Raw genomic sequence first — 17,283 nt, forward strand, 5'->3', positions numbered from 1 at the left:
CAATCTGGTGCATACTGTAGTGAGTCTTTTAACTTGCACTTGAATGCAACATTTATGCTTTAAATTGGATTAGCTATGAATAAGGTTAGGCTAAATTACATTCCACAGTAGATCCAGGCTCTGATCAATAGGTGCAGCACATGAATGACCTTAATATATTCATGTATGGAATCAGATTACAGTGGTTTGCAAAAGTTTTCATACCACTTGAACTTTTCCACATTTTGTCATGTTACAACCACAAACTTAAATGTATTTTATTGGGATTTTATGTGATAGACCAACACAAAGTGGTGCATAATTGTGAAGTGGAAGGAAAATGATACATGGTTTTCAAATTTTTTTACAAATAAAAAACTGAAAAGTGTGGCATGCAAAAGTATTCAGCCCCCCTGAGTCAATACTTTGTAGAACCACCTTTCGCTGCAATTACAGCTGCAAGTCTTTTGGGGTATGTCTCTACCAGCTTTGCACATCTAGAGACTGAAATTTTTGCCCATTCTTCTTTGCAAAATAGCTCAAGGTCAGTCAGATTGGATGGAGAGCGTCTGTGAACAACAATTTTCAAGTCTTGCCAGAGATTCTCAATTGGATTTAGGTCTGGACTTTGACTGGGCCATTCTAACACATGAATATGCTTTGATCTAAACCATTCCATTGTAGCTTTGGCTGTATGTTTAGGGTCGTTGTCCTGCTGGAAGGTGAACCTCCACCCAGTCTCAAGTCTTTTGCAGACTCTAACAGGTTTTCTTCCAAGATTGCCCTGTATTTGGCTCCATCCATCTTCCCAGCAACTCTGACCAGCTTCCCTGTCCCTGCTGAAGAAAAGCATCCCCACAGCATGATGCTGCCACCACCATGTTCCACAGTGGGGATGGTGTGTTCAGGGTGATGTGCAGTGTTAGTTTTCCGCCACACATAGCGTTTTGCATTTAGGCCAAAAACTTCAATTTTGGTCTCATCTGACCAGAGCACCTTCCTCCACATGTTTGCTGTGTCCCCCACATGGCTTGTGGCAAACTGCAAACGGGACTTCTTATGGCTTTTTTTCAACAATGGCTTTTTTCTTGCCACTCTTCCATAAAGGCCCGATTTGTGGAGTGCACGACTAATAGTTGTCCTGTGGACAGATTCTCCCACCTGAGCTGTGGATCTCTGCAGCTCCACCAGAGTTACCATGGGCCTCTTGGCTGCTTCTCTGATCAATGCTCTCCTTGCCCGGCCTGTCAGTTTAGGTGGACGGCCATGTCTTGGTAGGTTTGCAGTTGTGCCATACTCTTTCCATTTTCGGATGATGGATTGAACAGTGCTCCGTGAGATGTTCAAAGCTTGGGATATTTTTTTATAACCTAACCCTGCTTTAAACCTCTCCACAACATTATCCCTGACCTGTCTGGTGTGTTCCTTGGGCTTCATGATGCTGTTTGTTCACTAATGTTCTCTAACAAACCTCTGAGGCCTTCACAGAACAGTTGTATTTATACTGAGATTAGATTACACACAAGTGGACTCTATTTACTACTTAGGTGACTTCTGAAGGCAATTGGTTGCACTGGATTTTATTTAGGGGTATCAGAGTAAAGGGGGTTGAATACTTTTGCACGCCACACTTTTCAGTTTTTTATTTGTAAAAAAATTTGAAAACCATGTATCATTTTCCTTCCACTTCACAATTATGCGCCACTTTGTTTTGGTCTATCACATAAAATCCCAATAAAATACATTTACGTTTGTGGTTGTAACGTGACAAAATGTGGAAAAGTTCTAGCGGTATGAATACTTTTGTAAGCCATTGTATAATCAAGCACTTGGCCCATGTTGATCAACCTGGGTCTCACTGCACACCTGGTACTACTCCTGACCCTGACTCCAGTTGCATACCTTCTCTCATTCCTGACCCCGAGTCCAGCCTTACACATGGCCCCCTATTCTACCATGATCATAGCTGCTTATCTGCTTAGATTATCTGTGCTGAACACTCCCATTGTCCCAGCTTTGACTGCACACCTAGTACTATTCCAGACCTTGACTCTGGATGCACACTTGGCCTTGCTCCTAGCCCCTCTGCTCTGACAATATATCTGGCCCACACATAAAGCCCCATATCTGCCCCCTGGACTTAAACTATTACGTTCAAGTCCACAGGTGCTTATCTACTGCAGTAATCTTTTATGGGGCACTTCACGGACCAAAATTTGCTACATCCATTGGCTTCCTTGTTATCTAACATGCTAGTTACTTTGTCAAAGAAGTTGTCAATTGGTTGAACACAATTTCTCATCCATAAAATTACACTCACTCAGCTGTATGTATTCTATTACCATTTCCTTCATTTTCCTAACAAACTGACCTGAAGTCATTTTCACCCCCAATATTTTCAGTATTTTGCTGTTTTCCTCTTAGCTGGGACTTTTCCAAAATGCAAAGTCCAATAACAATATATATTTAAACAATAATATTCTATTTAATGTGATCTTGAGAGTAGATAATATTTTCTGAGGTATTCATAACACAACAATGATAAAAAGATCTTTGTTTTGATTGTACCTTCCAACATGCATACATTATTATATTACAGTTAATATGGACCGAGGGCAAATTTTTGTTCCAATTTTTGTTCCAATTTTTGCTCCCCATTCCCACTTACTTTTACATTGAAGTAATTGAAATCCAAATGAAGATTAAATGGCATCAGAAAAATAAAACCTCAGGAATGGATGATATTCATTATGTGGTTAGTTGGAGTCAGTATCAGCACAATGACTATATCAAACTTTGAATCTTCAGATGTCCTGGTTCAAGCTAAAACTAAAGACAAATAAGCTCCTCACACATTCCCCTGCAAGTATCTCTGTCACTCCTTTATAATATGCCCCTTCTTTGAGCAAGCTCTTAAACATCGCATCTGAATCAGTTTCCATCTGATTACGCTCCTTGAGGATGTGTTCAATTAATAAAACAACGAGATTGGGTACATTTCTATTCAACCTGTCAAAGGAATTGTGGGGGGGAGGTTAGAAATAGTCAGTAAGGTAAACAAACATAATAGTTGAGTGGTAAATGACAATAGTGCTACCTTCCCAATATTTAACTGAAGGAGAGAATGGGTTATCGGGGCTGTATGTTGTGACAGACAGCCTGACACCTTGCATGTCATTTTAATATTACACTTATCCCATTACCCTGCATATTCCAGATTAATAAATTAAGGCTTTATCAACTCAGGCTAATTACAGATCAATAACATTAGCCAACTCTGAAGCACTGAGTATTGGGATCCGGACATCACGGACAACTGGCCTCAGTTTCCCGCTCAGGTCTGGCAGTGCACTCCGTCTGAACACCTCTCTCCTGCCGATCGCTAGCCTCGCTCATGTCAGCCGCTTCCCGCAAATCCTTAAATTCTGACTGCCGCCGGGAGCAGGACATGGCCTTGCTGTGCTGGGTTACGTTGTATTATGGCATTCACTGCCGGTCCATGTCTTTCAATGTAAATTTGCATGGGGACATGCTTTGCAGGTGTGTGGCGGTTGTTGGTCAAGTGAGAAGAATGCTGCTGTCTTGTCAACAGACGCGCACACAAGCAGTTGGTATTAGTTTTGAAATACTCGTTGATCACAGAATTTCTCACGACAGAGTGTGTGAAATTCTGTGATCAGCGTGAGAGCGTGAGAATTGCGCGAAATGTGTGAGTCTCATGCTCAATGCATGAGAGTTGGCAGCCCTGGCTTAGGTTTAAACAGTTCCTTCCTAAACCCCTCCTGATAGCCTGGCTTTCCCCCGACAGTTCTGGACTCAAGTGGCTCCTGGCTGAAGCCATATAGTAGCAGATATCCACAGCTTAACTATTGCGAGGGTAGCTCTGGCCAAGTTGACCTGGCTGAGTCTTATGAGACTGTGGTCTGATCTTTCATGGTTTATTGTAACTTTTACTGCCGCAGGATATGTTAATTTCCAGATTGGCTGATAGAGCTAGTCACCAAGTTGTTACTTCCTTTTCCACCTCTGTGCGATAGCGATTGCTATTGTCTTTATTTGGAGAGAAATTTTACTTTGAATTTCTAGTGGTCTGCCTTACTCCACTGCTGTTTAATGTGAATAGATTGATTTTTGTTTTGTCGTCACCTTCTATTTGAGACCACCTTAATAAATGAAATATTACAGTATCAGTTGATAGTTGCTCTGTTCTTTGTCTTTTGGAAGACCAAGCACAACCAGTAGTTTATAAATGTATACAGCATCCAGCTGCGTTGTTTGGTTGTTATTTGGTGATCTGAGTCTCTTAGTAGCAAACAGTTTAGTAATCTCAGCAAAAGGTGATAGCTCTGAAGTCAATGAAGATGGCATCAAAATTATTTCTGTTTTAAATCAAAAGCAGTTCATCTCATATTATGATAAAGTAATGATTGGAGCTTGCTGGGAAATACCAGCAGTTATGTGTTAAACTACTGTCATTTGTATGTGCCACCAAGATCAGGATCCCTTTGGAGTGAGATTAGGTGACCACCAGAGAACAGTAGCTAGCAAGTTCAAAATTTCAACATTCACTATGTTTAAATCTAATTGTGGCATCCAGAATGGTGCATGAATTAGAGGGTTTGAGTTACAGGCAGAGGTTGGATAAGCATGGATTGTTTTCTCTGGAAAGTCAGAGGCTGAGGGGAGAGTTGATAGATGTATGAGATTATAAATTATGAGATGCATAGAAAGGTAGATAGTTAGAACATTTTTCCCCAGGGTGGAATTATCCAATACTAGAGGGCATAGCTATGAGGTGAAAGGGAAATGTGCAGGGCAATTTTTTTACACAGGGTGATTGGGGCTTGGAATGCATTGCCTGGTGAGGTGGTGGGGCTGATAAGATGGTGGCATTTAAGAAGCTTTTTGATAGGCACATGGAAGTGCAGGGAATTGAGTGATATTGATCATGTGCAAGCAGATGAGATTTGTGCAGCTATGTATCATGTTCAACACAAAGGTACATAAAAATGCTGGAGAAACTCAGTGGGTGCAGCATCATCTATGGAGCGAAGGAGATAGGCAACGTTTCGGGCCGAAAACCCTTCTTCAGAAGTTCTCCTCCTCCCTCCGGTCTACTCCACTGTGAAATCTCCTCAAGGTATGCCTACTTTGAAGAAGTTCTCCTGCTCCCTCCATAAATCCTTCGCTCCATAGATGCTGCTGCACCCGCTGAGTTTCTCCAGCATTTTTGTGTACCTTCGATTTTCCAGCATCTGCAGTTCCTTCTTAAACACTTTGTCTACTCCACTGCGAAATCTCCTCAAGGTATGCCTACTTTGAAGAAGTTCTCCTCCTCCCTCCGGAAATCCTTTGCTCCATAGATGCTGCTGCACCCGCTGAGTTTCTCCAGCATTTTTGTGTACCTTTGATTTTCCAGCATCTGCAGTTCCTTCTTAAATAACATGTTCAACACAAACTTTGTTCCATGTATCTCACATTTAAACTTGCTGGGATTTATTTAAAGTTCCAGTGCTGTACTGTTCTATATTAACACTGTGTATATACAGAACCTTGCTGTACTTGATTCAAGGCTTAAGAGGAGGTAGTGGATCTGCAAAAAGAAAACGCTTAATTGAAATGTATTCCAGTGGCAAACATAGGCCACTCTAAATTCTTGAGCAATAGTTAAATCAGTGAGTCCTGTGCTCCAAACATCATATGGCTATTAAAACTAGTTTTAAAATAACTGCTTCGAATGTGAACCGTCATTCATAGAATGCTATTTAAATAGAATTGTTCATTTTTCTTTTTGATGGATCTGCTTCCAGTTGTTTTTTTAGAAAGATAAATAGTATTGCAATGGACATTATTATTGGCAAGTTTATAACTTGCACTTTGTGCACTCAATGCCAATAATCCCCTGGTATTTTCTTTCCAGTTCTTAGAAGTCACAGCTATTGCATCCAAGACCAGTGATTTGCTCCGAAGTTTGGAAAGTGTCACTGAATTGGCGGGTTGGAGCTGCATCTAAAATTGATTGTTCACATAGACATCTTTCAAAGGAAGTCATGAAATACAATATCCTAGCTTCACAACTGCAAAATGCTTCTGAGTCAAAGTGCAAAGAATATTGTTGTGCTGTTATTTTAAAATTGAAATATCAGAAGTGATTTCATGTTTATCAAGATCTTGATTGTCGGGTGGGGGAAATGGGGTGGCCTAGCAGTGTGGTGTAGCATGCACCGGTCGATCAAGAACATTTGTCTTGAATAATTAGTGTAGGCTCACAGGTTTCACGGTGAATAAAATTTGATGTCTGAGCATTGTAATCTGTTGGATTAGATATGTGAGATGAATGCAGGAGTTGAAATACCATCATCTTGCAAATTTTGAACAGTAAACAACATTTTAGAAATTATTGGAAAAATTATGGCCATATACATAAATTTTATTTCCAAGTGAACACAGGTGACGTTGTCTCCCCATGCCTTACACGACAAAGATTATAACTCATGTTTTAAACAGTGAGAATAGTTTTCAATAAGGACCCAGTGAGATTGAGACTGAGAAATCCCTGCAACTTTAAATAAGTGAGATACATGGAACAAATGTTCTGTAATCCAACATCAAATACTTTTAAATTGGAATTCATATTTGGTGACTAGAAGCCTATATTTGCAATAAAGCTACAGCAGCCACTGCTGACCTTGAAGTAGGTTGCTTACAATCTCTGGTGTGGATTTCACCTTTCCTAGGCGTGGGATATCATTCGATATGCAGCAGCAGTAATGACCTCAAGCTTGAAGAGCAATCAATGCATTCAAAACAAAAACACAATATTGGAGACTTCATTGTTTGCATTCATTGTTTTAAAAAATAAATCGTAAAACTAATGAAGCTAGAAAACACTGTAATTCATAATTAAGTTGCCTTAACAGTGTCTACTGATAATTTGTCTACAAAAAATGGATTTGTCCATGCAAATTGTTTGCATGAATTATCATAACTTTTTGATTAATCCAACCAATTTGCATAGAATGTTATGGAAACTATATTCTCATGATTTAATATTATAATAATAATAATAATAATAAATTTTATTTATGGGCGCCTTTCAAGAGTCTCAAGGACACCTTACAAAAATTGAGCATGTAGAGGAAAAACATGTAAGTGGAATGAAATAAATAGTAGAGACATGACTAGTACACAAAGTAAAGACAGAATTCAATACAAAACACAGTATGAGGCAATTAATGCACAGATGAAAAGGGACGGGGACGTGGGGCTAAGGATAGGCAGAGGTGAAGAGATGGGTCTTGAGGCGGGACTGGAAGATGGTGAGGGACACGGAATTGCGGATCAGTTGGGGGAGGGAGTTCCAGAGCCTGGGAGCTGCCCTGGAGAAGGCTCTGTCCCCAAAACTGCGGAGGTTGGACTTGTGGATGGAGAGGAGACCGGCTGATGTGGATCTGAGGGACCGTGAGGGTTGGTAGGGGGAGAGGAGGTCAGTGAGATATGGGGGGGGCCAGATGGTGGAGGGCTTTATAGGTGAGGACCAGGATTTTGTAGGTGATCCGGTGGGAGATGGGAAGCCAGTGAAGTTTTTTGAGGACTGGAGTGATGTGATGCCAGGATTTGGTGTGGGTGATGAGTCGGGCGGCTGCGTTCTGGACCAGTTGGAGTCGGTTGATGTAGGTGGAGCTGATGCCAAGGAGAAGTGAGTTGCAATAGTCCAGTCGGGAGGAGATGAAGGCATGGATGAGTCTTTCAGCAGCAGGCGGTGTGAGAGAGGGTCTGAGTTTGGCGATGTTGCGGAGATGAAAGAAGGAGGTTTTAATGACATGGCGGATGTGAGGCTCAAGGGAGAGGGTGGAATCAAAGATCACGCCAAGGTTGCGGGCCTGGGGAGATGGGGAGACAGTGGTGCCGTCGATGGTGAGAGTGGGGTTATAGATTTTGCTGAGTGTGGCTTTGGAGCCTATGAGGAGGAATTCTGTCTTATCGCTGTTGAGTTTGAGGAAATTATGTTGCATCCAGGTTTTTATAGCTGACAAACAGGAGTTGATATGGGAGAGGGGGGGGGGGGGGGGGGGGGGGGTTGTGGGGGGATTTGGTGCCAAGGTAAATCTGGGTGTCATCTGCGTAACAGTGGAAGTCCAGATTGAAGTGGCGGAATATCTGACCAAGGGGGAGGATGTAGATGATGAAGAGGAGGGTATGTCTTGGGAACCAAAGATTAGTCCAGAAAGAAAAATGTCCAATAAATAAGCTGATAAAGACAAAAATGCTTGAATACAAGGGATTTTTTTGTCATATTGATTTTGCCATTCATCTTCCTTGTCCATAAAGATTTCAGTTAGATTATTACAAAATCTCGAATCAAGTGCATTTAATTGTCATATGTTCTGAAAAGGAACGATAAAATTCTTATTTGCAGCAGCGTAACAGGTCTGTAAATGTAATACTTAGTAGATAATGTAATAAACAAAAAAAAGTTTATAAGCTAGAAAAAATATTAGTACAGGTATAAAACAAAACAAAAGCCCCAAATCACTAGAACAACCACGACTCTTCGTAGTTTAGTTTAGTTGATGTTTGTAATTTTCAATAGCTTGTTGGTTTTAGAGATGAAGTTGTTCCACATTAAAAAAACGTATTGTGCAAATTCTGATATCAACAATTTACAATTGTTCTTGTACTGTTAATCCGAGACTGGTATCTTAATTGGGTCACATCATCAGACGGTAAGGACATGTGGTTCATTCAACTTGAAAGCCTGATTCTGAGTACATGGCAATCACTGGCTTGATGATGCATGTGCAATTACGTTTATACATTCATGACAAAGTGGAATGATAATCTGACAGTGATTTCCATTTTGAATTTAAAGAACAGGAATCTGAGGAAAAACTAAATTATTACAAGCATTCTTAAATTATTTCATTCCTCTTATAATTGTTCCAGAGTTCCAATGTTCACGATGGAACAATAACTGCAGCTACCCAGTAGATGCCCTAATAAGTCACAGTGAGATGTCACAGACGGAATTTGCAATATTAGGTTGGGAGCCAGTAAGGTTAACTTTTGGAGATGTTTTTTGAAGTTGTATTTATTCTTATGCCGTAATTTAAAAGGGGATCTCAACTCTGAGAACATTTCTGGTCACAGAAATATATTCTGAAATATCCAGAACGTCTTACAAGTTAAAAGGAAATCTTGAAGTTAGCAAAGTCAGATCTCTTGAGTAAATGTCTTGAAAAACCTTTGATGTTTAATGTGATATGAAGTTGATGATGTAAAATTAGTAGCCTGACTGCATCTTCGGCCATGATGTAGAGTGACTTACGCTGGGCATAATTGATTTTGCTCACACACAGTATGTTCTTTCTATTAAAAATATTACCATGGTAATTGAATGTGACCGATGTGTTGACTAGTATGTTCATGTGTGTATGTGGTTTTTTTAGGTGGTCCAAACATGTGGGCAATCACCTCAGAGGAACGAGTCAAACATGATCAGCAATTTATAAGTATCAAACCACTTGGAGGATTACTTTCAGGTTTGTGCACAGTAGAGCTTTATAAAAGGGTTAAGATGGAACGTATGTGGTTACATAATATTTGCATAACTGCTTATTTTTGCCCCTGCTCTATAGATGTTTTTGACACACATTATAATGGAGATTAATCGGATATATTATTGCAGTTTTAGTTCAATCAAGTGTAACACAGATTAGAATGAAAACACCTCAAGATTGTTCTCCCAGTAGTCAAAATACAACTGCATTCAGCTTTCCTTGATATTTTCGAACTTGGAAATCTAAATTTTAAAATCTAAATGATCCACTGAATTACGTTACCATGCTGATTTTCAGGACAATAAAGATTAAAAAACATGCGTGCAGATATTTCAATGCATGCTTTATTTACAAAGCACAACAATGTAGGAAGTCCATGTGATACATCTATAGGAAGTGTATAACTACAAACAAACATACAAATTAGGAGGAAAAGTAAAAGAAACACTGAGATTGCTCAACTATTTAATATTATGGCTGATCTGAATATCACATCAATTCTGCATATCCATCTTACCATGTTAAGTATAGGGTGAAAGGTTACCAAGGTTATCTGCCTTTGCTGTAAAAACATTCAAAAGCTGTTCCACCACCATTTGAGGGAGAAAGTTCAAAAGCACTATTTGTACTCGCCTCCTCCTGCCAACCCCAGAGCTCCTCCCATCGATTCAACCCTATTATTCTTCCTTTCTCTTTCTATGCCTCGTATTCATTGTTCCCTCTCCACCTGTTCAAACAGACGATTATAAATCTGAATTAATGTCGCGATTCAAACATTGTGGACTACTGTAGGCAATTTTTGGCATTATAAAATTTATTGGCGCCAGAAATGGGCACAGAAAAGATATGCTCCACTGACTTTAGAGAGGAGAAAGATGGCAATGAAAATTTGTTGAAAGGTGGACAAAAATTACAAAAATTCAACAATATAGTTAAAAGAAAAAGACGATGGGTAGGAGGGGGAGCCTTTAGTACAAAACATAATTAAAAAAACAAGTACATGATATTGCAGGTGCAAGACTTTATATAGCTCCATCTAACATTGTTTATGAAGAATAACCCTGGAAGCATTATGTTAATGCGATACAAAAAAAGAAAGGTAAAATTGAGATCACAGTCAGAAAATGATGACATTCAGAAAATGTTGAGGGAAGGATTTTGAAATGATGTGGAAAAAATAACAAAATGGAAGCAACATTGGAAATGTGTTCTTGAGATTGCAATACTATCGTTGAATAAGATTCATGTATTTAGAAAATCTACCATTCTACTCCAAATCTACAGGAATGTGATTGAAACTCGCTGGTCTTTAGATTTCAGACTTTAGAGATACAGGGTGAAAACAGGCCCTTCGGCCCAACGTATCCACGCAGACCAGTGATCGCCCCGTGCATGAGCATTATCCAACGTACTTGGGACAATTGACAATTTACAAAAGTCAATTAACCTACAAACCTGTATGTCTTTAGAGTATAGGAGGAAACCAGAGCACCGGAGAACACCCACGCTGTCACAGGGAGAACGTACAAACACCATGCATACTGCACCTGTAGTCAGGATTGATCCTGGGACTCAGACACTGAAAGGCAGCAACTCAACCGCTGCACGACTGTGCCGCCCCTTGTCATTTTGGTACTTACCATTACTGGGCCTTGTGGTGCTTGACCCATCCTGAGTTTGGGATCATATTATGTCCATGGCATTATTTGCTTCTTTACATATTTAATTATATATTGGAAAGGAGTGGTATGCTTGCTGGTGAAAAAGTCATAAAATAGTTTCTTCAGTTTAGATAAGTTGTATAGTGAAAGCAATGCAGCCATCAAAGGAAACCTTTCATTGTGTACTTGAGACTATGGACGAGAATCTTCAATGCAGTGAGTGACAGTTAATTTAAAATGCAAAGAAGTTGGCTTTCAACAAAAAGAGTCGCAGCATAATAGACATGGTAGTTGCATTTTATATAAGCACATTCTACAGGTGTGAACATTTACTTTTGTATAAATTTGAGCCCATTTACATTTTATTCTGATTAACAAAGTCAAGTGAATGTCATTAAGAATCTGTTGTTATATGCTATTTAATACCATGGCTTTTGATTTAAACATATTTATTTTAATGTTAAACAGGTGAGCAAGCTCGTACTTTTTTTCTGCAATCTGGATTACCAAAGCTAGTGCTGGCTGAAATATGGTAAGTGTAGAAAGTAGAACTGACTTCTTTGAACACTTATTTCTGTGTTTTTGATATTTAACCTATTTTACCAGTAAACTAGAAAAAACTAGAAAAAAATGCAGCATAACCTAGTACGTTAAAACAATGATTAGTCCCACAAAAGGGGTTTCAAGATGGTGGCTAGAGGTTAAGGGTATCACCAAGTTAGAACAAGATTTTACTTCGGAGTCACGTGAGTGACTACGTGAAGAACCCGCTTCCAACGCATGCGTGCCATATCGCTACACGCATTGCACGAGTCAACAGAGGGTGGAGGACATCCACCAGTAACGGGAGAAGGAAAAAAGGGCCAGCAAAAGGCAGGTAAGGACTCTGCATTTTTATTCACAGAAAAATGGACAGAGTGAAAAGGAAGCGGTCTGCAAAAAAGCTGCCCGAGAAACGCGTTGTAAACGTGGATGAACGGCAGAGACAGCAGCCGTCGGCTCTAGAGGCCTCGGTAGAGGAATCAGCTGTGCCAGAAATCATTCTGGCACCGACGAAACTTACTCACCGGCCGGGAGGCAAAGTTCAAACAAAAACGCACCATCTAGCAGAGCCCGACTTGGAGCAGCAGCGGGCGACCAGCCCATATCAATATCGGACCAGGGCTGAACGGGTGCGGCAGACGGAACAAACCCGCTATGAGTGGCTACATACGGAGCAGCCAGGAGAAACGGCTGACCGGGAACAGACGTGGACCGACAGTCAGGACCGGTGTGGCCAGCGGCGGGACGAGGAAAGCCCGCAAACCAGCACCCGTGAGTACCGGGTACGGGAACAGCTGGGATACAAAGAGCAGCACACTGCTGAAAGGCTGCAGGAATGGGAGCAGCCAGAAATAGCAAGTGCAGCTCACCGTCTAAAGGAGCTGCTGGAGGAGCTCCTTCACAGTGGCAGTCCCATGAATGTGGAGACTAGCCACAGTGGGCAGACAAGCCCCATATGGGTACCCCGTGAGGGACCCCCTGAAATCTCGACCTCTTCGGAGGAGAGTGGGCAGGACCCTGATGGGCCAGACCCTGATCACACAGCTTCCCATGATCCTGAATCTGCAGAAAAACATACACTGCTGGACATGGTGGCTGATTACTTCAAACCAAGTCAAACAGGGGCAGACTTGGATTCCAGGATGGCAGCCAGTATTAACTACATGTCTGGCCATCAACTCCAACAACAAATATTCACAGAGACACTGGCCAGACATCTGCCACCTGGTAACTGTGATGTATTACAAATCCCCAGTGTCAACCAATGCATTTGGAAGCATATGGGGAAGGAAATCAGGAACCATGATCTCAAAATCCAGAAAGCCTTAAAGGGGCTTACGGCAGGGATCACAGCTTACATCCGCACCCTGGACAAAACAGAGCAAACTAAAGGCCACCAAGACGCACTGGCCCTGTTCTGTAATGTACAATATGAGCTGAATAGCATACGGAGGGCGGCTATTCAGCCAGCACTGGATCCTAAATATGCAACAATTTGCAAACAAAGAGCCGTTAAAACCCCAACCCTTTTGTTTGGGGAAGCCAAGACACTGGGGCTCATCAAAACCAGCGCAAAGGCTTATTTTGGATCACGGTACCAGCCACATGGAAGACCGAAAAGTGTGGCTTATATCAGTGGCAGTGCCAGAACCCAATATAACCTGCAGCAGCCTTCTTTTAGGGTATGGCCAGGGACGGCCACCCTGGAAGATGCGGAAGCCTAAACCTCCAGTACAACCACGAACACGAATAAAAACAAAACCCCCTTTTTTTAAAAAACAAAGAAAATAATACAACCACCAGTAACCATGGAGGTAGGTGGGTGTGGTTCTTTTGTAAAAAAGGGACCCACGACGGTGGGAGGGAGGTTGCAATACTACAGTGACGAATGGTGTAAAATCACTACAGACTCGTATGTTCTAAGCAGTATTCAGGGTTATCTGATAGAATTTACTCATCCCAATAACCCCCCAGTACAACATACACCAGAAAGGCATTTCGTCCTTACAAAAACCGAACAATCTAAAGCCCACATGGAGCTACAACGATTGTATACAAAAGGTGTGATTGAGCATACTACTCATGAACAATTAAAATTTGTATCAAACATATTTATTAAAAATAAAAAAGATGGGGGTTGCAGGATTATCATTGACCTTTCAACCCTAAACACATTCGTTCAATATGTTCATTTTAAGATGGATACCTTTATCACTGCTAAAGAATTAGTATCAGCTGGTTTCTATATGACAAGCATTGACTTAAAAGATGCATACTATACAGTACCCATCAAAGGGAACACAGACGGTAGTTAAGTGTAAATTGATACCAGAAACGAATATGGATTATCTAGGATTCACCATTAACACGGTCAATATGTTAGTAACTTTACCAATAAATAAAGCCGCAGCCCTACAGGAGGATTGCAGCGAGCTTCTTAACACCAACAGACCCTCCATTAGACGGGTAGGCCGGATAATTGGGAAGATTGTGGCTACATTCCCGGCCACACATTTTGGGCCATTACATTATCAAAATTTGCAAAGAGCAAAAATTAGAGCACTCAAATTTAACAAAGGTCATTTTGATAGACCTATGGAGCTGCCTACGGAAGCTATAATTGAACTACAGTGGTGGGAACATAGCATTAGGTATTGCTCCAACCCTATCATTATTGACAACTCGTCTATGGTATTACAAAATGGTGTATCCAAAGAAACATTTGGATATCGGCAACATAAAGGTAAGCTAAATTCAGTGGCAGACACCAGGTCACGCAAATTTAATGAAAACACGGAATGGATGTTAAATAAAATGTATTTGCTGAAATTACAGCAAAATATGGTAGACCAGATATTGATATTTTTGCGTCCAGGTTGAATCACCAATTACCAAGGTATGTGTCCTGGGAACCAGACCCTGGGGCAGAAGCTACAGATGCTTTCTCACTGCATTGGGGGGAAATTGCGTTTTTTATGCTTTTCCCCCATTCTGCATCATCAATCGGGTACAAAGGAAAATTCAACAATATTCGGCATCTGGGATTCTCATAGTACCCGATTGGCCTACTCAACCGTGGTATTCGGTCATACAGGGGATGGTGTTAGAACCATGTTCCATTATTGGACATAGCCCGAATTTATTAATTCATCCAGTAACTGGAGGGGGGCAGTCACCCATGCCATAAGGCTATGGATTTGTTGATTTGTAGAGTCTGAAAGACCCACTACACGGCATGGGGCTGTCAGACAGGACGATGAATCTCATCACATCCGCACAAAGACTGTCAACACGGAAGCAGTACCTCGGACACATCAAGAAATGGGGCATATACTGCTTTGACAACAACCTAGACCAAAGGGCCAAGAATATTCCGGCCGTATTGGAATTCTTAACAAACCTCCATTATGATAAACGATTGGGCTACAGTGCCATCAATAGTGCCAGAAGTGCACTCTCCAATTACCTATCACAAGGAACAGAGCGGCACACGGTGGGAACGCACCCCCTGGTAACAAAACTTATGAGGGGCATATTCAATGCAAATCCCCCTAAAACCAGGTACTCCAAAATCTGGGATGTGGGTGTCGTTTTAAACATGCTGAGGAGCTGGTAGCCCATAAACAGCATTATCACTGCAGAAACTGACCATGAAGATGGTTATGCTCATGGCGTTAGTTACTGCACAACGAGTCCAGTCATTAAGCAAACTGAGCCTGGACTCCTTGATCATCTCACGAGAGAAACTGGTGTTTGTCATACATGAGTTAATAAAACAAACAGACCAGGTTCATCGGGTCAAGTGATTGAATTTATGAATATCCATATGACGAACGTCTGTGTATAGCAAGACATATCCAATTATACATGGAATATACTAAGAGCATTTGAGGTCAGGAAATGGCTTTGTTAATTTCTTACAAGAAACCGCACAAAAGGGTCACGACCCAAACTATCTCAAGGTGGCTCAAATGTGTCCTAAAGATGGCAGGAATAAACACTAATGGTTTTAAATCTCATTCCACCAGGGCTGCAGCAAAATCCGCAGCAAAAATTCTGAGGTACCTACGAACCAACTCCTCAGAATAGCAGGATGGTCATCCGAAAGGACTTTCCAAAGGTTTTATAATAAACCAGTTTTTGGAGCCATCATCATTTTCGGAAAGCATTTTACGTTCAATATTATAATTTGCCCGAAGGGTTACAGCGCTATGATTTCAATTAATAAATGTATTTTCTCGTTATATCACACAAGTCTTTGTATAAGTGTGTCTAAAATTGCTAATGATACTCTCTCCCGATACCCAAGGCAGTTGTGAAGCATGGACTCGTTCCACGGCATGAGGTCACAGAGCTTTGAAATCTTCACGTAGTCACTCACGTGACTCCGAAGTAAAATAGTAAGATTAAACGAGAACTTACCAGTTTGAAGTTTGATCTGTATTTTATGAGGAGGAACGTTGAGGGAATACGTGCCCTCCGCTCCCACCCTCCTATGATCATATCAAAACTGGTATCTCTTTGATAATCTTACTATGTTAGGTCATTATAGTTTCTGTGACCTCACACCGCTGCTTTGAAGAATGGCACGCATGCGTTGGAAGCGGGTTCTTCACGTATTCCCTCAACGTTCCTCCTCATAAAATACAGATCAAACTTCAAACTGGTAAGTTCTCGTTTAATCTTACTATTTTCTGGCAGTAATTCTGTTGGAACCAATAACCCAGGAAAAGCATTGAAGTCTGCAATTTCAGGAACGACAAAAACAAAACATCAGATCTTAAAGTTGATTTCTAATGTACAGACCATCCCTGGGTTACAAATGCCCATCTTGTATGAATAGGCTCCCAAAAATATTACATTCCAAAACCCAACATGTTTATATTATTACATTCTATGAATAGCAGAATTCGTTTTCTCGTCCGCCAAACTTTTAGTGGTTTTCTTACTTATCAGTTTTATGTGTTTTTTTGATACCATACACTGCAATACTGTGGAGCGTTGATCTAATTGAACTGTACTGAACAAGTACCACTGTATTATTTTTGTGGTACTTGAGCATATGATGGCCAGAATTCAATGAAGACATCTATATAGTTGTTTATTTCCTTTTCAGGACCCTTTCCGACTTGAACAAGGATGGAAAGATGGACCAGCAGGAATTCTCCATTGCAATGAAACTAATCAAGATGACCCTTCAAGGTCATCCAGTTCCTACCATTCTTCCACTAGTCATGAAACAGCCCCCAATCCCCTCACCTTTGAACTCTGCACGATTTGGTAGGTAAAATTGAGTAGGTTACAAAGTCTTGGATAGTTACAGTATTTTGTGTAATGTTCTCACAATTCTAAATATATTGGCTTTTGAAAGGTACACTTGTGTTGAATTCAGATTATCGTCTTCAGGTTAGAATGTGTGTGTAATTGAAGAAATGTAATTTGCATCTAATTTTAATATCCTGGAATCCTTATTTTTAATGTAATTTAAAAAAATAATAATATTGTAAACAATATTCATCAGTACTTCATTTTAAGATTAG

At 40.7% G+C, this 17,283-nt stretch overlaps 1 protein-coding gene across 7 annotated transcripts in view; it reads left to right on the forward strand.

Annotated features, from left to right (window-relative positions):
- Nucleotides 1-17,283, forward strand: part of itsn2 (intersectin 2) — a 168,655-nt gene that overhangs the window by 43,421 nt on the left and 107,951 nt on the right. For all 7 annotated transcript variants that reach the window (XM_033021309.1, XM_033021311.1, XM_033021313.1 and 4 more), the window contains 3 exons: nt 9,429-9,521; nt 11,669-11,732; nt 16,860-17,023. In XM_033021309.1, the coding sequence (XP_032877200.1) occupies nt 9,429-9,521; nt 11,669-11,732; nt 16,860-17,023 (321 nt within the window). The remainder of the gene's footprint in view (nt 1-9,428; nt 9,522-11,668; nt 11,733-16,859; nt 17,024-17,283) is intronic.

The sequence above is a fragment of the Amblyraja radiata genome, chromosome 5, assembly GCF_010909765.2.
Source record: "Amblyraja radiata isolate CabotCenter1 chromosome 5, sAmbRad1.1.pri, whole genome shotgun sequence".
NCBI classification, from domain to species: domain Eukaryota; kingdom Metazoa; phylum Chordata; class Chondrichthyes; order Rajiformes; family Rajidae; genus Amblyraja; species Amblyraja radiata.